Consider the following 24,208-nt stretch of genomic DNA (forward strand, 5'->3'; position numbering starts at 1 on the left):
CACAGCACGTGGTTAATTATGTTGCATCATTGCATTAAATTTAACGTCGTTTATGCTACACCGAATCATCGGTGCACCAACCGGAACGCGCTCGTGCCGAGTTCTGCGCCGTACAGGACACCGACAACCTGCATTAACACGACACGCCCGATCGTCGCCAGTTTTCGCCGTTTGAGTAATGCGACCACCGGGCGGCGTGATAAATGGACAAAGAATGCTGTTTACGCCGTGGACGTCAATCGGATGTCGGACGATAAGTCATCCGGGGTTTGTTGGAATCTCGTTGGGGTTTCCGCATAGTAGCTCCGATCGATCAATATGGATCGAATCGAGTTATACACTTCCTCGTGAGCCTGGCTTCCGTGCGACATTTGAACTGTCACACCTTGGGTTTCCGCATCACATTTCCGATCCGCTTCTGAAAACCTTTCGAAGTAGCTGCAACAATCTTGTTCTGCAATGTTCTCTCTGTAGTGCATTGCCTACTACAGTCGCCATTAGGTCCTCGGCGACTATCGCCTACGATAAGCCAAGTTGTCACAAACTCTATTCTGATCTACTCTATTCTGATACTGGCGGTTGGAACGGTAGGGCTCCCGCTTGGACGATCCCCCATTTGAGTAAGGTCTTCGCCGTTGGGTCAGATTTGTTCGATTTATCTTATCGGAGCCCATAAAACGCGGCTGCTCTGTGGCTCGGAATGATTAACCTAATTCTTTGACCGTCCGTGTTTTTTTTCTCGTTGCAGACGAAGCAGCTACGACCCACGGTGCTAACATGGCCCACCGCCACTAAATCATTCAACATAACTGGTGTGTTTTGTGTTTTGCTCCATTGCGCAACAAAATGCGTGTGAATGTTGTTGTTGCTGGAAGCCGCTAGCCAGATCCTGACGGTGTCGTGTGGCAGTACTAGTGGAGCTTCTCAGTATCAGGGTAGTGCGATAAAGGCAGTGCGGTAGAGTGAGAAAACACACATAGCACGTCGCAAGGAAGCTAGGAGTAGCAGTAAGATGAATTATGTGCACCACTCGGTGGTCGCTGCCGTCTGTCTGCCCGTGATTGCGATCTTCCTATGGGTTCCTGCACTAGAGGTAAGGTACCAGAACTATTTTCGTGATGTACGCTGTGCCCATCCGTTTTTTTAGGTTATGCTACGCGCGCTGTGCTCAATTCGTGTTTGCGTACGGTTCGTGTCGTGTGGAAGATAAAAGGTTCACCACAAAAAATTGTTGAACAAATACGTAAAGTGCGTCGAGGTTTACGATGTTTCACAGTCGGATTAGCGGCAAGCTTTCGACACCACGGAAGCTGCGAGAGGCTCCGTCGGTTTTGTTTATGTTCCAGAATGTTTAGTTTTCTTCCCAGTCATCCCGAAGCCCAACACGGCGAAGTGTGAAAATATCGCCTCGTAACGCACGCATAAATAGTGAGATTTCGGTGCAACCGAAGATAGTGCCTCTGAGGTCCAAGACTTTAGATTGAGTTGTCCAATGGATGCCTTGGAACCTACCAAATCGAGTTCCATAAATCCACTGAATAATCTGCGTGACCAATGCCAATGCATTCGATTATGTCCCATTTACGACCGAACTTACTGCAAAGGCTCTTCTCACGAACCAGTTTTTTCTCACGTTCCCTACAATATCCCCCCGGGCCCCAAGGGACGAGTAGGCTCTCGTGTTGAACACGACTGTTTTACGCCAAGATTATCGCACCATTCGCTTTCGACCGGGCGGGTTGTTGTTTCGTTTAATTCTTTAAATGTTTCGTGACAAGAAGAAATTAATTGTCACACGATTCTTCCGCGTGCCCTGATCGGTCTCTTCCGCCGCAGCAGCAACGATGGCCGGCGGCCAGTGATCTGTCGGGACATAGTTCCTTCGTGCGAACGCGTTCGTGATGCTGCATCAATGAGGCGAGCGGGGTATCGTCAACGGGTCATCGCTAGGCTCGCGCGGGGACCCCCGGGGGCCACTTTTGATGGGTCCCAGATGAACTTTTAATTATTCCCTCCCCAATTCCCGGCTGGCCTGCCGCGGCACACAAATTAACTGGTTCAATGGTTTTGCTCGCGAAACGCGGTAACGGTTCGGTTGATTTGAATAAGGTCGGCCATTGAGGGCGGCCCGGCGGACGATGGAAAATACGAAGGGAAAATTGCGAACCGTGGGACTCATTAGAACTATGTAACGAACGCAAAAACCTGCGGGGCTGGACCGTCTGGGTGGTGGCGGTGCTGGAAGTTCGTTGAACTGTACGTCGCGGGCATTAGTTTGGCGCGGTACGATGAATCGCGTGAACTCAGTTCGATGAGCCCGCGATTCATCATAATTACTTAAAATGCAATTAACATTGTTTTTTTGTGTGAGTTCCGCAATATAATATTTTACTCCGATAGTTTTAAAACCGAAAGTACTTTTTTGAGAGCGCACTTTTTCCGCAAACGCCTAACAGAAATCCACAAACCACCTTTTTGTGGTTTTATTATGGTTTTGATCATCGTTAAAGGCTGTGGCGGCAATGTAGTAGCGGTTTGCTAGTAGTCGCCGAGTACCAACTTTCACTTGGCCGTAATTACCGGTTCCTAGAGGAACAAACGGAGGTTAATGGATGTGTCTTTGTGCGGCGCGGCGTAAAGGAAAGCCCGCGATGGGTCATAATTCACGGAGGGCACGGCCCTTGGAAAGTGTGGTCTAGAAACATGATATGCTACATTTAACCTGCCCCCACCCGGTTTATGTTCGCCGGGTGTGCTGCGTCGTTCCAAAAAATTTCCTCAGCCCCGGCCGGGGGGTCGTGATCCAGGAAGGAAGTCTGCTCCCTGCAGCTCGGTGCAGATAGTGGCCCCGGAATTAGTATCACTTTTCGAACGCTTGTTTTCATTTTTCTTCCTTTCCCCACCCTAAGGAAGCCCGTCAACGCACGTTTGTCATCTCGCCGGGAAAAATGCGTGTTGTCGGCCGGGTGTCAGTCGGTGGCGTCAAAACATGTTGCAGCTGGAATTAGTGAGATGATTATGGGTGGAGCGAGGCGCGCCGATGACTGGTTGTCGGGATAGCGGGAAGTCCCCTTAGGGGGTTTAGTGGCTTGTCGGCTTCGACGCTAATCCACCGCGTAATCCTCGGGAATCGTGGGGAGAAGGTTGATAAACTTCTGTTTCGTGTAGCGAACGTATTTCTCTTGTTAATTGCTGCGCCCAGTAATTGCTAGCAGGTTTCTGGATGCATCGGAAGCATCGGACCGAACGCGATGTTTGGGTTTAGGTTAACAAAACTATGTTTCCGATATGGACCGATGCGCGAACTTCACAAGCTTTAAGAACCACATGTAGAACATCAAACTAAGGATCATAAAAACAGATATTATGTTATGTTACACAGAGTGTGGCAGAATTGCCTAGCGATCAGCTTACACTGTACCAGTTTAATTCTATTCCGGCCTGAGAGCCGGACGATACAGAAAGTTAATAGGTTTGCCCCATCGAATATTGTGTTCAGTGATAGGATACAACCATGTTTGTGTAACCCTGTCATGAAGCCCAACGTGAAGGACTCGATACTGAGAAGCTCTTTCTGGCTCCGGTTGTAGGGAGATTCGCACGAATCGCACCGTCGGTGCCGCGTTAAGTGTTAGCGCCCAAGCTTTCGCTCTGTTTTATGACGGATTGACGCGGGGTGTGCCCTTTTGCCTTGTTTGGCATCGAGTCCCATCAAGAGGATCGTGTAGGTGCCCACAAGGGACAAGAATTATTAGGTTCCCTCTCAACCGCTCCATTTCTGGGATGTTCTGTTAGGCTATGAAGTGAGTTATTTTTCAATCTCGTCGATGGTTGTAGGCTTGTGATTGCGAAAGGTAATTTAAAAACTGTTCCCTCACAGCACAGCACATAAATAAAGCAGCCATACAAGGAGAACCTAATATTAGGTGGCTTCGGTCGGCTTTGGTTCGTATTCTTTCGAAAGTATTATGTTACTTAAATGAATGAATAAATGATGAACGTGTTTAAATTTCATTTAAATGCGTCAAAGGGTTTGAACGGTTTGCCGAAGCATAATGTCTGGTCCTTGGACACTCACTGCATTTACAAAGTGTTGTTAAAGCAATAATTAACTGGTGTTTTCTCAACTCGAATGTACCGATTGCTTTCCGTTTTACATGATACAAGGTGCAGTTCCCCAACACATCGACACGACCAAATCGCCCAAAAGTCTACCTAAGCCAATTAGCCAATTTATTTTGTTTCCCATCTAAAATGCTTCGTATCGTTTGAGATTTATTTCCTCCAGATTCATGTTTGCTTTGTGTGGTGAGCTATGGAATCTAAGAAGCGTGCACCGCGAGCAGAGGGCGACATACGAGAGATTTATTTTGTGAAGCAACGAAGGGCAGCGATAATTGCTGCTGCCGCGGCATTACAATGTTGAAATTTGGATGTTGGCTGTTTTATAACTAAACATGGTGCATCTCGAGTGTTTATATGTGTAACGTTCCTGACCGGCACAGGACCAACCGTCAGCGAGACCTGCGTCAATCCGTGGCGCACCGTGGTTTACACGTGTTCGTGCGGCTCCCAAATTGTTTATATGGACCATTAAACTAGTTTACGGTACACGCAAAAGGTTAGAGAAGTTGAAGAAGATTCACTGCACTGGCCAGCGTACTGGAGAAACCCGGAAGTTTACGGTCGTCTTCGGTTTACGACGAGGGTTTTCAGTTTATCGTATCTTTTAAACATGGTAATTGATGTTTTCATGGCGCTTTAGTTACGGAGTTGAATTTCTCCAATTTAAAACGGCCTGCGCTTGTCTCATTATTTCCAAACACGCGCTTTGCTGCCGTAAATCAAAACGTAGTCTTTAAACCAAATAAGTTTTATCCAGCGATCAGATAAACCTTTAAACGATTCGCTAAAGCATTGGACGAAAAAACTGTCCATGATAAATAACGTTGCTGCCCATTGAACGATTCCCGAGGTGTGGCCACCCAATTTACGGCCTGCAAAATGCACTTTTTATTTAACTTTCTGGCACGGCTGGCCCCGGCGGGGGGCGTTTTAAAATTTATTTAATTACGCAGCTCACGGTTCAGCTCAATATTTTGCGAGGCAGCAACAAAAAATCGTTCTCGAGCCACTTCTGGAACCCAGGTTAGTCCTGCCGTCCGGTCTGCCGCGCCGTGGTCCCGTTACAATATTGTGGTAGGTCGCGCGAGAAATCATGAGCTTGTGGTTGAGAGATTTCACTTAATCTTTTCCGATTTTTATGTGCCCAACCTCGTTTAAATCGATGGCCAACGCCGACCGATCGTCGTTCCGTTGCGAGCCGGAGAACGTTGTTACCGGCGAGACGGCGGAGGTGATCGTGGCGACTCGGTCCAGCGGGACCGAGAGGGGGGCTGATGTAAATGATTAATGATCGTCGTGGATCGTGCTTTTCACGGACGTACTTGCTGAATGGAATAAAATAATTCAACAGTAGGAATGCGCAGCGTAAAGTGAGAGACTTCTTTCCGTTCCTCCAGAACAGGAACACGAGGAACGCGAACACGTTTGTGGAACAACGCACCACAATCGGCGCGTAATGATATGTGATAATAAATAATGATAAATAAATATATCGCAAAATATCTGGCGAGAGCATGAGTTATGCTCCGTTAACCGCTGCGGACACCGCAAACTCGCGCGCTCACGAAACAAGAGGTGGGTCCAATTTGTCTTCCCATTGGGCGATGTGATTACTTTATGGGGGCTTTTTTTTGTAGCGAAATGACGCACATGAAAGGGTAATTGGATGGCCCAGAATGGTGCAGAAAGGCGATGCGTGGCGTTGATTTAGTACCGCTTTTCGGGAGAGTCTGCTCACCCAGGGGCCAGAAGGTGTGAAACACTTGGACCGTTTTCATCAAATTAAAAGAATTCCATAAATTAACCCGAGAACCCGTTGCGTATCCTACTTTTTGCTTGCTGCGAGCTTGCTGAGGCCTTAAACTATGTAATAAAAGCCGTTTTTAATTGTGCACATAGCGGTTCCCACGTTGGATGAAATAATTTCGGCCGGCCGTCACGCGTCGTTTGGTAGAAAAGTACGCCAATGTTGGCGCTCGGTGTTTGTATTTTCCTTCCAGCGATGCTATTGAATAACAACTATTTTTCCATTTTCTCGCTTCTGTCATGCTGAAATGACGGCAATTGTAATTGCCTATTGCAATCGGATGGAGTGTTAAAAATCGTGAGGCACCCTGAGGCCCCTTAGAGTCGCGTCCGGCAGGTGACAGACAGAGGAGAGCCTGGCTCAGGTCCGATGCGGAGCAGCACAGCGGCCAACTGACGGTGCTCTGACTTCGATGGCAAACAATGCTCTGGCTGCACCTCCGGCCACTGTCTGGCCCGGAAAAGCAGCCCGGTTCCGAGCGAATCGGTTACCGGGCGCAACAATCGCTGGAACGCGAGTGCGAAGGGATGACGAGTTTTGCGCGCGGGAAGTTCATTATAACGTGCCCCCATAATGCCCGCACGGGGTTGGCTTGTTGGGCGAAAAACATCCCACATTCCGGTCGCGGCCGCGTCACGATCGCTGCCGGGCCGGGCGTTGCGTCCGATCGGGGAATTTCGCGTTTGCATATATTTGCGCGGGATTTTCTCCGCCAAGGCGCCATAGCGCCTGGGCGGAGCGGGCACTAGGGGTTGGCCCGGGGGTGGGGAAAGTGCGCTCGCATACTAATCGCGGCTGGGACGAGACAAACGTCTCCGTGTGACGAACACGGCGACGTGCTGGAATGCCGAAAGATGGCTGGCCGCTGATAACGCGGGACTCGGTCTCGTGAACACCTTCCGTTGGGCGTCCAAAGGGCGCCAATTCGTGCGGGGGACGTGAGGGTAGGGTACCGTTGCTCGAGGGATGGTAAATTCGACGACAAGATTCAGTGCCTCCGATAACCTTTTCGGACCACCGTTCGCGTTGGTGCCTCTCGATTACGTCGCGAAAGTTGCCGCACGCGTGAGCAGATTGCTCAATTACAACTACAGGGTGATCCTTCAAGTGGTTAGATTTTATTACTTGACGATTACTTGACTTTCGGAACATTTTGTAAAAACTTTGACATTTACGAAATGGGACACTATACGTTTGCAGAAAATTGGGAAATATTAAAGACTTATTTCCGATATTTTGCACCCCCGATCTTCGAAACCCAAACACTAGATGGGCCACCCTGCATCAACAGTGTACATCCCAGTATTATGGCATTGCGGGTATGTCAAAGTGATGCTATCGATTCGGATTTAATTTACCAAGCGTTCGAACGGAACTTTCGAAATCATGGAACAGATGCTTCTGGTCATTAACATTGATGGGTCTCTTTAAAACAACAAATTACTGGACACCTCCACTTTTAGGCAGCCGGCAATAAATCAAACGAGTCTCTGCCTCTGTGGTAGGTCTGTCACCGGAGCCCACCCGCGGGTCCACTTGGTAGACAAAATAAAAGTTTGCAATTTATTACAAAAACCCAAAAAAACTATTGTAATCACCAAAAAAAGGCTGCTTACTGCACTGTCTGTCCTCGGGGAACCCAACCCAACCCAACGAAACAAGAAACCGCCGTTGCGGAACCAGCCGGTTCCCCGCGTGGGGGACGCTCTGATTGATTGCGGCGGGTCCTCGGCGGGTCGCACCGAATTTGCAGTGAATGCGAAAATGCACATTTGCCACCGCACAGCATTAGCATTCGTCGCATCGGTTAGTAGCGGCGGCGTTTCGCTTTGACAAATTTGGCCGGCGACTATTTACGATGCAGATGGCGCCACCCGCCGTGGCCAGACCTTGGGCGCGGACTGTGAAAGTGGCTGTGAAATCGATTAAAAAATCATGTGCCCACCCGGCGGCTATGGAAATGCTGAGCTGATACGGCGGGGGTACGTACATCGCTAGGATCTGGACTCATTGCCGTACGCCGGACAATGGGACGCAAACTATAAATACCGACGCACCCGAGGCGGCACGTTCCCGGAACGAACCAGATGACTCTTGGAGTCTTGGGGAGTCGGAGGGCCGGGGTCGTCGGCAGAGACCACACAGCACGCGGGACAGCAGCGCGTCGATCGATCAAACGGAGTTGAGTTTCCACGAAACACGATCGTATATCATAGCTGTTGACGGGAGACATACCCAGAGAGACGGAGACCGACCGGGCCGCCGCTGCCGCTACCTTTGGAAGGGCCCAACAAGTCGCTGGGGGTTGTTGATAGTACCCGGCTACGCTCCATCTGGATGATCTGGGCAGCGCGCTCTTTTACGATGCAAGTGGATCGAGATCGGGTCCCGTCACCGGCTTGGACACTGGTTTCCCCCGTTCTATCATCGCTGACCTCCGAATCTGCCGGCCGGTTATAAAATACGACCATCGTAAAGGCCTATTAGAGGCCCTAGACCTTCGGACAGGCTTTGGGCGATGGAAACGAATGGAAACCTATTAGAGTATCATTTGATTTGCCCGCACCGGTTTGTTCGGTTCGGGCCGGGAGTTCAAAACATACGCCCTCTCCGTACGATCAATTAATCGGCCGCAGGAGGCCGTCGGCTGCTGCTGCTGCCGATGCGGCTATGAAATATGATGTCGGTGGGTGGAGTTGAACCGGGGACCGGAATATGGTGAGTTAGGCCAGCATGAAGATATCAATAAATCTGTTCGATGGTCCGTGGCCAGCCCGTGGGCTTAAGCAGCCAATTTCCTTCGAAGAAGTTTCCGAGGAACAGAAAAGAATCTCGGAAATTGGAAAACTTTCATCGTCTTGCCAGCGTTGGGTGGCACTCCGGGCCGGATTGGGGATGGGGATCCAATTCTTCGAAACTCCTTTCTATTAAGTTGTACCCGGTGGCCTTATCGTGTGCAGCCGGGTCGTTAGATTTGTGGGATTATCGAAGACAAAATGTTTCTACAGTCGGAACTGGACAGGTAAGGCAGTAGGCAAACACATCTTCAGGTCTGGCCATCGTGGTTAGAATTGGACGACCTAGCTCAGCTAGCCCTAATGGGAGACCTCGCACGAGAATCGGTGACGGAATCGGATTTTGGTCCTTTTCGATGTCATTTTTAGAACACATCATTAAAATATTTCCATAAAATATGCTGCCCCAAGTAGGGGCTGCAAACGCAGAAACCTGACACTGACCGACAAATCATACACGAATGCTAATTTGTTTTAGTACAGCCTAAGAACGTTAAGCGTGCCAAATTGGATTAAAAAAGCAATTCGACCGGAATCGACGGAGAATAAAATTATCATTAATGATGCAGGAGGGATCTTCGATATAGTTGGCACGCGGATGTGTGAGTCACCCACCCCGAAAGCCACCAAAAAACTAGCATCACCTGAAATGAAGCAAAAAAACCAGTTCCCTAATATGCAACATACCGGTGGTTCGCGTTGCCCGTCTTTGTCGGCCCGCGGTCCCGGCGGACCGGAAACGATTTGTTGGGTCTTTCGGACCAACGACAACTACACCACCCCTCGGCTGCTCGGCTTGCCTTCGACTAATGTCACGGTATCGAATTTCCTCGCCGTGTTCGCCGTTGGCCCTCCCTGTTTGCACATCTTTTCGCAGCCGACGATCCTGTCTCCCGGCGATCTTGGCGCGCGATGATGTTGGCGCACACAATCTCCGATCGCCAATTCGATCCGGGCTCCGGGATATGGGTGATGCAAATCGCAAGCCTCTCGAACCTTTAACTCGAACAGCAACAGCATTCGACGGCGGCAGGAGATGTTCTCCGCGAGCACCACCCGGGACAGGAAATGTTGGACATTAAAACATGGCAGAAAAAAATATCCGATTCATAAACGGTGCATATCTCTCAGCCGGAGATCGGCGCAGATTTTGCGCCGTCGCTGTCGTGACCCGCCGCGTTTTTATTTTGGTCGCGTTTGAATTAATAAATATTTGTGACACCCCCCCCCCGCCAGACTGCAGCAGCAAACGTCGTGCCGTCGGTTCGTTGTCCTCTGCCCGTCGGGTTGTCCTCCGACGGGCCGTTTATGCGCAATAAACGCAATCACCCTTCAGGCCAGTTCGCGAAGCATCATAAATTCGGTGGTCACCGTCGAAATTCGCAATCGATTCCGAACTGTTCGTGCAAATAAAAGGGGGGCGAAAAAAAAATGGCGACCCAATGGCGGATGCTCGGTGGACCTGTTTTGGTGGCGCCACAAGTGGCACCTGCAACCCGTCTGTCAATCCGCGCGCCCCGGGTGTGTGAAGTCTGCCCGACAGGACAGGTGCTACAAGGGGGGTTACTACAGCTGCCCTCGAACCCCCTATCCCAATAGTGAACATATTTACATAAATCATTGGCTGAGAGAACACGATGAGTGCCCGTGATCGCGAGACGTGGGATTGATTGTAAAAGCGATGGATCGTTTTTTTTTTTCGGGGCCGATTGCGGCTGATTGATTTCGTGCTGATTTATGCTCGGCTGCGATCGGCATTCAAAAGTGGCACACGTACGTAGAGCCCGCCCGCTGCGAACTACCCCCAGGAGGGGGGATGCCCCGACCCGTCCCGCAGGTGATAGTGAGGTCCGATTCCGATCGTAATCGAATCCACCGACGATCTGACGTGTCGGGTGAATCGATCTGTGCATTGAACATGCCGGAGGCGTCATGCTGTGCATAGATTCGTTTGTCAGTGACCTTGTGCGAGGCCCGCGGTTTATGTTGGGAAATTGAAATTCCACTTTCGTTTGGGAACGGAACACACCACGTCAAGGGATGTGGTAAGAAACCAACAAATAAATCGGGCTTGGATTGGAAAGAATACTGGGTATTCAGCTATTTATTCACTAACAGGCAAGCTTTGTTGCACGTCGAATTGAGTTTGAACTAGAATCTCCAGGTTTTATAGCGTGGTAAAAACGTTTGGTTGCTCGGTTTGACCGTTCTGGCACTTACGAATGGTTCGGCATATAATTTTACATCGGAACTCCATGTCGGTATTGTGGTCAGAAAGTAAATACTCAGTTTTAAATAAAAACCAGACACTGGAGGTTCTCTAACGAACGCTTTCGGCCCATGCCAAACTGAAGCTGACAGCATTAAAAGTAACTGTCAATAAATCGGAAAAGTCCGAAAGCATTTTCACCCTTTAAAGTAACTAAAGGAATTACTCCTATCGTGTATCTTACTCAAACTTAATCCATAAATGATCAATTTAGCAAGCCGCCACTTACCCTTCGTCTGAAGTCCACTTGAAACAAGTGGTGATAGAATATTTGATGAATTTCAATCAAATTATTCGCTCACCCGGAGAAAGCGTTAACTAAATCTCGAATTTGCTACCCACGCCGGGTTCCAATACTTTTCCACCCCGATAGCACCCCGGCAGTAAAGGCCACAGAAACAAATTGTCAAGATCAACGAAGTGTGGCACAGTTTATTTTTTCGCCACACAGGCGGCCTCGGCCGGGTGTCACGTCGACGCGACTTCTGGAGCATCGGCGCAAATTTATGTCTATTGCGTCTGAAGGCGCGCGGGGGATGCGTGTGTACGATTAGCGCCACTGCTATCCGTAGGCAGCCGAAACGAAGACAGAGACAGGGAGAGCGAGAGCGAATGGAAACTAGAAACCCTAAACTATCGGCCATAAAGCGAGAGAGCATCCAAATTAACACCATTTTCCCATTAAAAAGGCTGATGCGTGCGCCGTGAGGCACGAAATTACCACAGCGAAAAATACATCCGCGTCCTGTGCGCCGCCACCCCGTCCCCATCCGCTCCAAAAATGCCCCACGATCGTTTGCGCTACTTGACACTAACTTCGTTTGGTTTGGTCCAACAGCGCAGACGCAGGTTCGCCTGTTCGTGAGATGCGATTTTTAGCGAACAGGAACACCAATCATCGGCCGGACCACGGCCAAACCGGCCCCAGGCGAAGACAGACAGACAGACTCACAATCCTCGGCCATTGTGGCACTGTAGATAATCAACTCAATTATTTATGAGCTCCACTGAGTTTGTTGAGACCATAATAAGGTGGGTCTGTTCCGAACGATTAACAAACAAAACTAGCACCTCATTCCGAAAACATTATTCCGCATGAATTTGTTGATAAAATTGCTTTATCAAAGTAAAAAGACGAACGAAGTTAAATAGTAACACATCAGCGGCAGGCCCTGCGGCAGGTCCAACCGGAGAGCTTATCCTAAGCCGCACGAAAGACATTCGTTTCGGTTGTTAATGAATCTTCTAGCTTTCTTATCGACCTGTCATGCTGCAGTCATGTTCAAGGGTAATTATGCGCCGTGGCCCCCTCGCGATCTCGACCTTTTACGGCTCCGTTGCGGATAGTGGTGCTGTGAACCGCAACCGGTTCGAGAAGCGTCTTCCCGTCAAAACACGGTCCGGCTCCGGCGCTAGGTTGCCGTTCTAAGAGGTCCCATAAATCTCGCAAAGCTATGTCTCGTCGATCTCCGTCCGTAGGTCCAACGGTTCGGCACCGGCTTCCGCTTGCTGGCGCTACTAATTTCTACTAATTCACGACCGTGCTCTTGTGGACCTGCACTTTCGACGGTGGCGATGTTTTCGGTCACCGCCGTGACCTTCAATGGCCGCGTTTCGAAACGATCGGTTTCGGGCGCGTTGAAAGTAGTGTCAAGATTTTCCCACCGAAAACATAAAGGGCTCGGACTCCCCGAGGAGCAGTGTGTCCCCGCTTAATGCCGGGCTGGATGACAAATTTGACAGCAGAAAAACGACTTCCACTCCCCGGGGCCGCGATTTATGGGCGAATCGGCGCGCGGCGCGATACGTAATTTTCTCTACATCGTGGATTGTGTGAAGAAACTTGCTAACTTTTACTTTAACAAACGGCACGGCACTTTCGGTTTCCTTTGTCCCAGCGCTGGGGCGAAGTGACATTGAAAACTAGTTCTGGTTTCTTTTTCGGGGAAATTTTATCCGATGGCCGTCCGACTAAAATCGCTGGAGAAACGGTGGCATGCTGGGTGATAATAGTCATATCGCCCATCGCCCGTTCGGGGCGAAAGTTGGGTCGATATAGTAGCTCGTGCTAAAAGTCCAGTATACTTCAATGGTGAGGCATCGGCGATAACTTCATCCCATGAAGGCCATTCGATCTTCAATGGTTTTGTTTTGTGATCCGAACCGACAGCCTCACTGTCGGTCGAGTGTCACGTTCGATAACTGAATCGAGTCGTGATCGGCATTCATATGAACGTGATCTTACGGAGCGTAGCCGTAGACAAATGGGCGCTTCCTCGCAAAGGTCTGCCGCACACACCAGGGCCGCTACTGGTTGTAGGGTCCTTGGCAAGCTCGGCAAGCGCCGGCCCCCGGTAGCTTGCATCTGAATGGATGCAAAACCGGCTCCTTGAACCACTACTACCAGTGTTACCATCGAAGCCGTGTGTCTTTGTGTGTCACTGGTGGGCGCGGCAGGCTGAAACCAGCGCAAAACCGCCCATATGCCCCGGGTGGGGTTGCCCCGAGTGCATAATGCTCCCTGGAGACCAGCTGGAGCCGTGATTTATTCGTGCGCCGGTCATAAATCATCGAACGTCAGTCTGTGCCGGCGTTGGCTTACGTTGCGCTACAGTGGGTCGTAAAACGGTAATAGGATGGCTTAGCTCGAAGGAGCCCGAAGCTCTCGGTTACCCCGGTTCGGACAAAGTACTTCACGCACGCGAACTGGCTCGGGTTGATGGTAAAATGTTGTGGTTTAATAAAACGTCGTGTACCACAACAATGTCATGCGGTAGGGTTGTCACGTAAGTGATGGAGAGAGCTTCGGCAAATCAATTTGCACTCCATTCGGCGTCCAATTGTTATGCTGACTTTCTGTGTGCGATCTGCTTCGGCACCTGGTTAGGGAGACCGCCACGGCCGCGATCATCTCCTTCACCTAACGCCTAACGGGCGTAACCGGTTGCTGAGGCGTAAATTGTTGCCCCCCCCCCCCCCCCCCTCCCCTCGGTTCCTAGGCCCGGAATGTGTCGCGTCGTCTCATTTGCTAACAATACACGCGTCCTAGACGCGCCGAAGCCATATTCCGCCAACGGGCATCGGTAATGGATTCACGCGTCAACATTCGCCCCCGGATCGACACTCTCGCGGCTCAGGCCGGGGCCGCCTCAGGGGGGCCGCTCTCTATAACCGGAGCCGGAGACCCCCGCCCCACCAAACCGCGACCGCACGCGACCGCGACGCGTCTTTACACACCTTTGCGTGCCAAATCATTCGGAAACGTAAACAGTCTAATGATTGTCAAACGAAGATTTATAATCACTAACTGCTCGAACGGCCAACGCCGGGGGCTGGGGGGCCAAGCTGTGACGAAAAGTGTTCGAAAATTGTGGGCGATCCGGGGCCACGATTCCAGCCGCTCGCATAACCGCCCGGACCGCTGGAGCACCCTCAACACACACCCGGTCCACAGTGATGGCGAACCTCGATCTTTACTCGATCGCTCACCTAGTAATGTTTTGTTAGTATGTGTTAGAACAGGATAAAAAGGGGCCTACATAGGGAGAGACTAAATGTTGATGCACTGTCAGGGCTTACAGTCAGAGAGGTCTTTCGCATCCGAAGTGGAGACAGATGATCTTCGCAAACGTAAAATTGGACCAACATTCGAGTTGGTCAAGCGGGTCGCGATCAGTCAGCAGAGCATTTTGACAGTAGGAGCGTTTGAACGTTTTGGCAAACATTCAGTTTTTAGTATTTCTTTTGCTGTTGTGGACCCAGCCGGTAGTGTGCCAGCACTGGCATTCGAGAGGAACCTAGAGCACACTCACGCCCGAACAAGAAAACAAACAGAGATCTTCACGAAAACGGCCAAGTGAATAAATAAGCGGCAGCGGCTCTGGCGGGACCGTTCGCGGGGCTTTCGCGGGGACCCACCCACACAAACACACACACACACACACACGTGGTCACCGCCAGCGCTCGCACGCACGCACGGGAGAGGTACAGCTCTGGTGGAAGGCAAATTTTTCATGAATGAACGCTACATGGGAAGCGGTTTTCGGGAAGGCATCGCGCGTCCCGTCCCGTGTGGTTTGTCTCCTCCGTTGGGTGTGATTTCGAATTCATCTTCGTCGCTCCCATCCATCCTGCGACCGGGTGTCAATGTGTTACGCGCCATATGGTTGTTGCCGGTTTCGGCGCACCTCTGGTGGCCGCGGATTGGGTCAGAGAAATGAGTGTGTAGTGTTAATTTCGGTACATTATGCACACCACGCACGCACGCGGGTCATTTCCGTGGATGGGTCGCACCCATTAATCTCGGGCGCATGTCGCCCTCATGTCGCGGTAATCCTTGATCGTGGTTCCGCGTGATTGCGACAAACGGCGGACATGGTTTGCGGGCTTGTAAATGGTGTGCCGCCCGTAGTTTAGTCCGTAATTAGGAGCAGGAGATCAGCAGGAACACGCAGAACGAGAGCCAAAACCGGCAACAGAACCACCGGTTAGCATAGGATCGCAGCATCGGCACCACGCTGGGCGAGGTTTCAAATTAATCAAACACACCGCGGGAACCCGCAGCCCGGTCGGCTCCAACGGAATGCAAAACCTACCGGAAACGGCCAAAGCCAACCCGTGTGTTGCGTGGGGTGTCGAACCTTTTTTGTCCCGCACTGTGGATGTTTTGGTTTTGGAAGTCTTTTTTCAAACGGTCCTCAACGGTCCTCAATCCGCACGGTTACGGCACACAATTGACCATTAATGGAAAGGTGAGAAATCCGTGGTTCGCGTGGTTGTGCCGTGAGTGTTGGCAAAAGATGCGAAAAAGTGTCAGGAGGCGATGCAATAATGCGTTGCCGTGGATTTGGCTGGCAGAAGGCAGTAGATCGCAGATCATAAACAAGAGATTTGCGTACCAATTTGTGGTGCCTAACTCGAAGCCTACTTGATCCGTACATCCGTTCGAGCAGATTCACACCGAAATTGGCAACGGCAGCCATCTGTGGAGGGTAATTAAAATAGATTTAGTTAGGCAAACCCGCCCCCGTTTGGTATGGATGACCAAATTTCGTTTTACGAGAAACCTCCTTAAATGTGGGCCGCCCGGATTGACGTCCCACGGCTTGCGGTGTCAGTCTTCCCGGGAAGTAGTTTGCCCCACGGGGAATGAATTATTGTCGAACAACCGATTACCGTAAAATGGCCCTGACACCTGACTACTACTGCGTTGACCCCCCGGGGGTACTTAACGTGACTTCCTGAGAAACACTCCTAATTTCCCGATCGATCTGGCCACCGTTCCGAGAACTCTCGACTTGACGGCGCAATCGGAGTCGGCAATCATCGGCCGGCATCTTATGCAACTCGAAGTCGGATCGGCCAATCGGATGCTTCTTATCTGGGGGGGCCGCGATACGCTGGGTGACACTGGCAACAGCTAATAACAGTGTGCTTCGTCGGCCCAATGCAAATAACATAGTTCACGCTCTGGAGTTCGGTGGAAAAGTCCGGTCGCCCGGCGAATGGCAATTTAAATAGGTGGTTAAAGTCACTTATCGAGAATTGCGATAATTATCGTCCGCCGACATCGTAAATGAGATCACTTTCATCACTCACGCACCGACTGTGTGCCGGAGGGGATTGTTTCTCGAGAAGGCGCACGTCAGAAATGCGTCCAATTTGCAGACTCCCAATGGTGGTCGACCTTTTGCCAGTGGATTGTTGGTTTTCCATTTTAATTAGCGCAGAAAAGAGCAAAAAAATTATGATCCGCGCTGCTACGATCGACAACTCTCCGCCGGTCGGCGAAGGGTTATGGGCACTTTTATAGCAACAAACTATAAAAGTTGTCACTCCCGTCAACCCTCGTCTCGCGGGAGATACGTTTGGCCGGCTGACGATCGGTGAAAAATGTAATTTATGATCTAATGCTGCGGATACGCGAACCACACACGCATGCGCAGTGCGTTCCGTGAAGTGATCGATACAGTCTTGCCCCGTAAATAATGGCCAATCGAAAAGGTATCCAATCATAGCGCCGCCGCGGCTGGGATCGCGGCTCGGTTCGTTAAACAGCCGCGCCAAGAAGGTTATCGGTAACTTATTGATTTTTATTGGATGGAAATTTATGAACACTTACACGCCGTTGGCCGGTGGCAGTTTAGCTGGTTACGTTTGACTATCGTAATGAGTGAGTGGAACCAGAGAGCAGTAATAGTACACCAGTAGTAGTGTAGCCTCGAGGCGTCAGGCGCTACGGACCTATCCTATTTTGCGTTATTACTTATGTACACATGCAATTAACCATGGTTTTATAGCGGTTCGCTCGGAACCTGGACTGATCGGTGACCAACCAACAAAAAGGGGGAAGAGATCCTCTTGCTGCTTCCATGGCTCTGACGGTGAACCGCGACGTAACCTAGAAATCGAATCAATCGTAAATTATAGGACATTTCTCCTATTTTGGCATGGATGCATGGATTTATGCAAATGTCACCCCACTCGCGGGCGATACCGTATCGTACCGAACGCGCCCCGCTATCAGCCGATGTTCTTGCGGCTTGCGTTGTGTAGGCACCGCCGAGACATAAATTTATATTGAAAACGTTGTCCCAAAAGGTGAGATGAAAGATAAATGCTCGCCGTATTAAATCATCCGTGATGTCCGTGCTTCAAGACTCGGGGTCGGGGCATATCTATCCTTTCTGTTTCATCAGCCCAGAAAAGAGACGCAACGTAACACGTTGCGTCTCTTCCCAACAACTGGAACATCAAACAATTGTTTGCGTCGGAAATTGAAAGCAAGTGACGACAGAAATCTGGCCGATAAAATTAATTCATTGAAAATAGTCGCACCAAAGGATTGTCACCTTCCGAGACGCCGCTAATAGAGCTGTAAACTGTGGCCGGCTCTCGACAGAGGCTTCCTTTCGATCTAGGCCGCCCGGAGGCACATAATCCCCCCATGAAGATGGCCATTGCTCAAGAAACCTGTAGCTAAAACGGGCCATTTGATGGGGCCCCTTTGGTCGCCCGATCAAGATGGCTTCATATTTAACGACCACCGCGACCACGACCACGACGATGATCGCATCCGGACCCGGGCGGGTGTTTACTTTTCCACGAACCGGCATTCCGGCGGCCGCGGACACCTACACCTGACGCACCACAGCCAACGCACCATCTGCCCACCGTGACCACAATTGCGCGCCCACACGAGCCACACCGCCGGACCGGACGAGATTCGAACTTGAAGATCGAAACCGACGGTTATTGGACAACCCAGACCAGGGAGTCCGGTGCGTCCAGTTTATCGTCGCGTCGGATTGTGACTTAATTGTAGTTTTATTGGCACGGAAATCGTCTTCATCAGCTCGTTTGCACCCGTGCCGATGGCTGACGCAGAGAGGGACCTTGTGTCGGTCGTGGAATGCTGTCCGGGGGTTCTTGGAGAAGATCGACTGGTACGCAATTGCAACCACCGTGCCCGGAAGCTTGCTGCACCGAAGATGGGGTGCCGTGTGCTTTGAGGATTAGGCGTTTTGTTGGGTCCATTCCGATAAGGAGCCGTCTTCGAGCGGCCCGAGTGCCATTACGCGCTGAGCTGATGAAGAAACTCGTTTGCTCGAGACACAACCTACGGGGAGAGCCCGACGATGAGGGCGATAGTGGCACACGGTACACGATCACGACCCAGCCCGAGGTGGCGACTACCAGCGAGATGGCTGGCGGACGGGAGAGAAACATTTAATGTTCGATAAACATTGAAAATTTATGCTTCCCTCAACCCATTCACACTCTCGCGCCCGCGTTCCGGCCGTTGCAAATCTGCAGTTGGTCGGGCGGCATCGGCTCTGTTTCTCGCTGGACGCTGGCGATCGGTGGTCGGACGTTGGCGGTGCGCGTGTGGGACGTGAGAGGGACTCCTTCGCGGCCCTCGGACAACGCTGGCCGGTCCGCCTCTGACCGGTGTTTGGATTTGGGCGGTGGGGAGGGTTGCGACTGAACCCGCGGGTACTATCTTCATTCATGAATCTTTCTTAGGGTCCCCCCGTGCGGCTCACGTTCGATCGTCGGTTTCTTGAATGGAGCTGCCGGAGAAGACGAACCGCAAACAAAAATACACACGAAAGAAACGAAGAAAAACATAAAACCCATTCAAAGGCGCGCAATGGGTGAAGGAAGAAAGGCAACCGTCGGCAACAATCGTCGGCTAGGACGACGGGGAATTACAAACATGAAACCTGGCCATTGGGAAGACGTTGCATCTTGCGTGTGCTGTGCATTTAGCTTCCCCCTATCAGCCGCGGACGATCGTCGTTTGTTTGGGGATATTCTTTTTTTTTTTTTTTTGAGTGCTTCTGGCCGGTTTTGACCGTCGCGGATTAACAATAAAGTCCGTGATCCGGAGGGCTGAGGGCCTGAGAGGAAGTGGGTCGACGAGTGCACCAACAATTGCCGTTTTGTAACGAACCAACCAACCCAACCAACGCATAATTCGGCGTTGAGTTATTACGTTTTTTCTCTCTCTAATGCACCGAGTACAGAGCTTGTGCCGTGCGTTCGAATTTTGGTGTCCGAATTTGGGATTAAAATTTAATGCATTTGCCGGCTGCGTCTTGGGTAGATAGAACTTGGGTTTGAAAAGCAACACAATATTTATTATAATTTCCTACAATAGTTCCTTGAGTGTTATGTCTTCACTTTTCAACAGAGTTGGAAAGCACGTCCAGGCAAGATACACTGGTAAATGAGATAAGCTTTGATATCAATATTCAGAAAAGTGCATTTCAAAGGAAGCCTTTTCTAAACACGTGGAAAGCGCCACTAGTTTTCAAATTCAATAATTATTTTTATTACTTAAATTTCCAAACATACGCCATAGCCAAACATTGAAAATTAAGTATACATACTTTACAGCAAAAAATTTGTCATTGTTTATAGGGAAAATTCGACTAGAGCATTCCACAAAGTATTTGTTACTTATAGTAACCCATCATAAAATTTTTCAGTAAACTGTACTGGTCTACAATTCAAAATTGAAAAACAGGGTAGTGGAAGATTAAGGATCCGAGGAGTAATTAGCTGTTATATGATAGTGAACGGGCAACGATCTATGATCAAGTCCCATTTTGTATTGGTATCAAATTCTTGTACCAAACCTTGATGACAGAAAACAGTATTAATAAAGGAAAACATGCTATTGGTCAAGGTTCCACCCAAGAAAAGGATAATGGTACAGTCCACTGGTCACAAATAGTCGTGCAGAATTAATGATCAATGATCTAAACAAACAGAAATGGTAATTCTCTTACTCTAAAACAATTATTAAGAGTTAAGGTACACCTAGAATCGCCAAATGCGTCGATTGGAAAGCATCCGCAATGGTCCTTTAAATAGGTGATAAAATTAAATCTGTATAAAATATCTGTATCGAATCGCATAATCTGAAGACGCACGGTTGAAGCCGAATTATTCTTCCCTTGGGAAATCAGAAGAAAGACTCCATTTCCTCACTCAATCTCAATCTCCAAGAAAGAATGTCGGCAATTCTTGGGTAAAAACTATGAATTTTAGAATAATCTGATTCTCGAAGATGTTCAAACAACTTCAAACAGTAGGTTTTCGCATGAGTAGTTCCAAACTTTCCCACATGCTAAACATTCATTCAACATTTGCGTTCATTTGCACCATTGATAACGAAAAACTCCAACCAACCGCCAGTCGATGGGAGTTCCCCGGGATTTCCTGTACGTGCCCCGTTGATTGAGAAACCAGGGTTCGGGACGTAAACTAACCATTGGGAGAAGTTGCGGAACCAGCGCGTTCTAGGATTGCACCGGGAGAACGTCCCGTGTTGGCGTACTTTTCGCCGGTTGCGAAACTTGAAACCCCGGCATGTGTTTGATGTTCCGTCTCGTGTTCTCCTTTCCCGCACACAGGCACACAGTATACCGCCGCAACAGTCCCCGCCGGGGTACGGCAGCAGGTGGCTGATACGGCCCGCCGCGGACCACCGGAACACCGGCGGTTTGGATGCGGCCGGGCGGCCGGAACAACGCTTCGCCGCGCCCCGGAAGCTGTCGGCGCAGCTCTTCATCCCGGAGACGACCGCCGGGGTGGTCGACGAGTCGAGCGCCGAGCACGACGGGATCGATCGCTCGCTCCGGAAGGTGAAGAAGATCGTGAAACACCACCGGCCGGGACCGCGCAGGCTGAAGCCGGCGGGCTGGGGCGCGCCCCGGTGGCGCCGGCCGAACCCGCACCACTACACGCAGTTCTCCAAGTGGGGCCCATGCGACTACTACTGTCACCAGAAGCGCGAGCGGTACTGCATCGCCAAGCGGAAGTGTGGCAATCACATCGTGACCGAGGAGCGGATCTGCCCGAAAAGCATGTAAGTCCAGGCGCGCATCTGCTAACGTCGTTGGCGGGCGGGCGGGCGGTCAGAATTTATGACACCGGATCGCCATGCGGATTTTTAATGCGTTATCGTTCCTCACCCCACCCCAGTTGCGTGCCGCTGCACATTCCACCGATCCCGACGGTGCACATCGACGAGGAGTCCCATCACCACCATCATTCGCCCGGGATGCCCCTGAACCAGTTCACGATCGTTAACTTTGACAAGCCACAGGAGCTTGTGGAGAAGAGGAGAAAGAAAAAAAAGAAGATCATCATCCAGGAGGACGACGACTGGGAGGACGCGGACAGCGAGACGGACTACGTGATATTGAAGAGCCCGAAAACCGGCAAACCGGGAGGGTTGGCGCCACCGTTCCACCGAAAGGAGGAACTGCTGATGCTGGGCAGCAAGACCCGCGGCCAGCCGCTGGTGATCAATCTGGACGACTTCGACGACAAGCGCATCCTGTCGCCGACCATTTCGCTCGCCCCGCATTACGACAACGGGTACGAGACGGCAGCTCACAAGTTCGTCAAGTATCCGCGAAATCACGCTCCGCGTCGGCAGCCAACCCGGTTGAGTGACTTCTTCGAGGACTACTACGATCACCTGTACCGCGACGGTACGGGATTCGCCAACCGGAAGGGCGAAGAGTTCCCGGACGACGATGGCTGGCGACCGATCACGGTGCCGGCCCCGGCTGCGAACGGCAGCGATCGGGTGCCGGTGGAGTCGCACCGGCTGGACCGGAACTATGGGGAACTGTTCAAGCAGACGACCGAGTCGAACGTCCGGGTGGAGCGCAACGTGTCTCACAGCATGCACTATCAGAAGCTGCTGGAGTCCTTCTCGACCGCAGCCACTGGGTTGGAAAGTGCGCGTCAGTCCAAAAGGGAAACTGCCCATGGTCCGCGTCACTGGGACACAAGCGATTTGTCGCTCGAAGGTGACGTTGGTGGCGCGGTGGCAATGTTAAAGTCCGGACCACTGGGAAATCAGCGGCGAGCGCGGGAGAAGGCCGTTTTCGAGATGCCACGCAAGGTGGAAAATCCGTACACGAAGTGGAGCAAGTGGACCAAGTGTACGGCCAAGTGTACGACTCGGCGATTGAAGTAGGTGTTCCGAAGGGATAAGGACTAAGATAAAAGGATAAAACTATTTCTATTGGTCCCCCAATTCCAGACGCTGCCGGGTGCCGTCGTTCTGCGGCAATGACGTCATCCGAGAGGTCGCCTACTGCTACACCGAGGGTAGCTTCTGCGAGGAGTGGATCGGCAACCAGCTGTACCAGAGTAACCGCAATGTGGTATTTCCGGCGCCTACGATGACTACGACGACGACGACAACAACCACGACCACAACGACCCCGGCACCACCGATCGTGGCCGGGCCCAACAAGCCGAACAAACCGCGCCGGACGCAACCGGGATGGAGCCGGAGCGATACGGTGGCGCTGCCGAGCACGCTGTCGGCGCAGATATTCTCCAGCCGCCGGGGACTCCTGCAGCCGGAGTATCTGCCCCAGCCGCTGAGCTGCGGTCTGCCGATGGTGCGCGACAAGCCAAAGAAGTACCTGTACAATATGCTGCGTATCATTGGCGGGAAAACGAGCCGCCGGGGGCAGTGGCCCTGGCAGGTGGCCATCTTGAATCGGTTCAAGGTAATGGTGGCCGGCCGCGTGAACTAACCATTGTGTAGCGATGTGTGTTTTCATTCGTTTGTCCACCACGGCTTTCCACAGGAAGCGTTCTGCGGGGGAACGATGGTGTCGTCGCGCTGGATTCTGACCGCGGCCCACTGCGTCCGGAAGCGGCTGTTCGTGCGGCTCGGAGAGCACAACCTGCAGCAGTCGGACGGGTCGGAGATCGAGTTTCGCGTGGAGCTCAGCATCAAGCACCCACGGTACGACAAGAAGACGGTCGACAACGATGTGGCGCTGCTGAAGTTGCCGCGCGAGGTCGAGCGGTCCAACTTTATCGGGTACGCCTGCCTCCCGGAACGGTACCAGGCGCTGCCGACCGGCCACACGTGCACCATCATCGGGTGGGGCAAAAAGCGCCACAACGACGACGCGGGGACGGACGTGCTGCACGAGGCGGAAGTGCCGATCGTACCGAACGAGCGGTGCCGGGCAGTTTACCACGACTACACCATCACGAAGAACATGTTCTGCGCCGGGCACAAGCGTGGTCGGATAGATACGTGCGCCGGGGACTCCGGTGGTCCCCTGCTGTGCCGGGACGCGGCCAAGCAGGACTCCCCGTGGACCATCTACGGTATTACGAGCTTCGGCGATGGCTGTGGCAAGCAGAACAAGTTCGGCATCTACACCAAGGTGCCCAACTACGTCGACTGGATCTGGTCCGTGATTAACTGCGATGGCAATTGTCGGGCGTGAGGTGGCACTCTGTCCGACGACACATTAACTTATTGATGCCGCCTTCCGAGCGCAAAATTGTGGGCCAACCAGCAGCCTGAAGCCCGGTAATCCGGTACCCGAACAAAATGATCTTTTGATAATTATTTATTTGCGAATAAGCGAGAATAATGTGTATAGTTTATTTACTGTTTAAAGAAATAAAGTGATAATTACAAATTTACAAAAGAACCAGGCGGCGGTGGCGTTTGACGTAAAATAAGCAAAAAATAAAAAGTAACTTTTGCAGTCTGCAAAATGTTGTGGCCTTTCTTTTCAATATGTGGTAATTTAAGTTCCTCCCCAACTGTGTACCAAGGAACGGTTATTTTAAATTTGAGCAGTGTGAGCCAATGTTTTGTGTATCTACAACCCAGGAGCACACTTTGACAGACGACGTCAGTTTCAC

At 51.1% G+C, this 24,208-nt stretch overlaps 1 protein-coding gene across 1 annotated transcript; it reads left to right on the top strand.

The window, feature by feature from the left end:
• Positions 1-964: 964 nt before the first annotated feature.
• LOC128266875 (serine protease Hayan) lies at positions 965-23,781 on the top strand. Its single transcript, XM_053003665.1, has 5 exons — positions 965-1,093; positions 20,920-21,374; positions 21,491-22,495; positions 22,566-23,043; positions 23,125-23,781. Exons 1-5 carry the CDS (start codon positions 1,013-1,015, stop codon positions 23,779-23,781), a joined length of 2,676 nt encoding a protein of 891 aa, XP_052859625.1. The 5' UTR covers positions 965-1,012.
• The last annotated feature ends 427 nt before the right edge of the window (positions 23,782-24,208 follow it).

The sequence above is a fragment of the Anopheles cruzii genome, chromosome 2 (assembly GCF_943734635.1).
Source record: "Anopheles cruzii chromosome 2, idAnoCruzAS_RS32_06, whole genome shotgun sequence".
Taxonomy (NCBI): domain Eukaryota; kingdom Metazoa; phylum Arthropoda; class Insecta; order Diptera; family Culicidae; genus Anopheles; species Anopheles cruzii.

Coding starts and splice junctions, on each gene's coding strand:
- LOC128266875 (XM_053003665.1), top strand. CDS start 1,013: ATGAATTATGTGCACCACTCGGTGGTCGCTGCCGTCTGTCTGCCCGTG. Junction 22,496..22,565: donor TGTACGACTCGGCGATTGAA/GTAGGTGTTCCG, acceptor CCCCAATTCCAG/ACGCTGCCGGGTGCCGTCGT. Junction 23,044..23,124: donor CCATCTTGAATCGGTTCAAG/GTAATGGTGGCC, acceptor GGCTTTCCACAG/GAAGCGTTCTGCGGGGGAAC.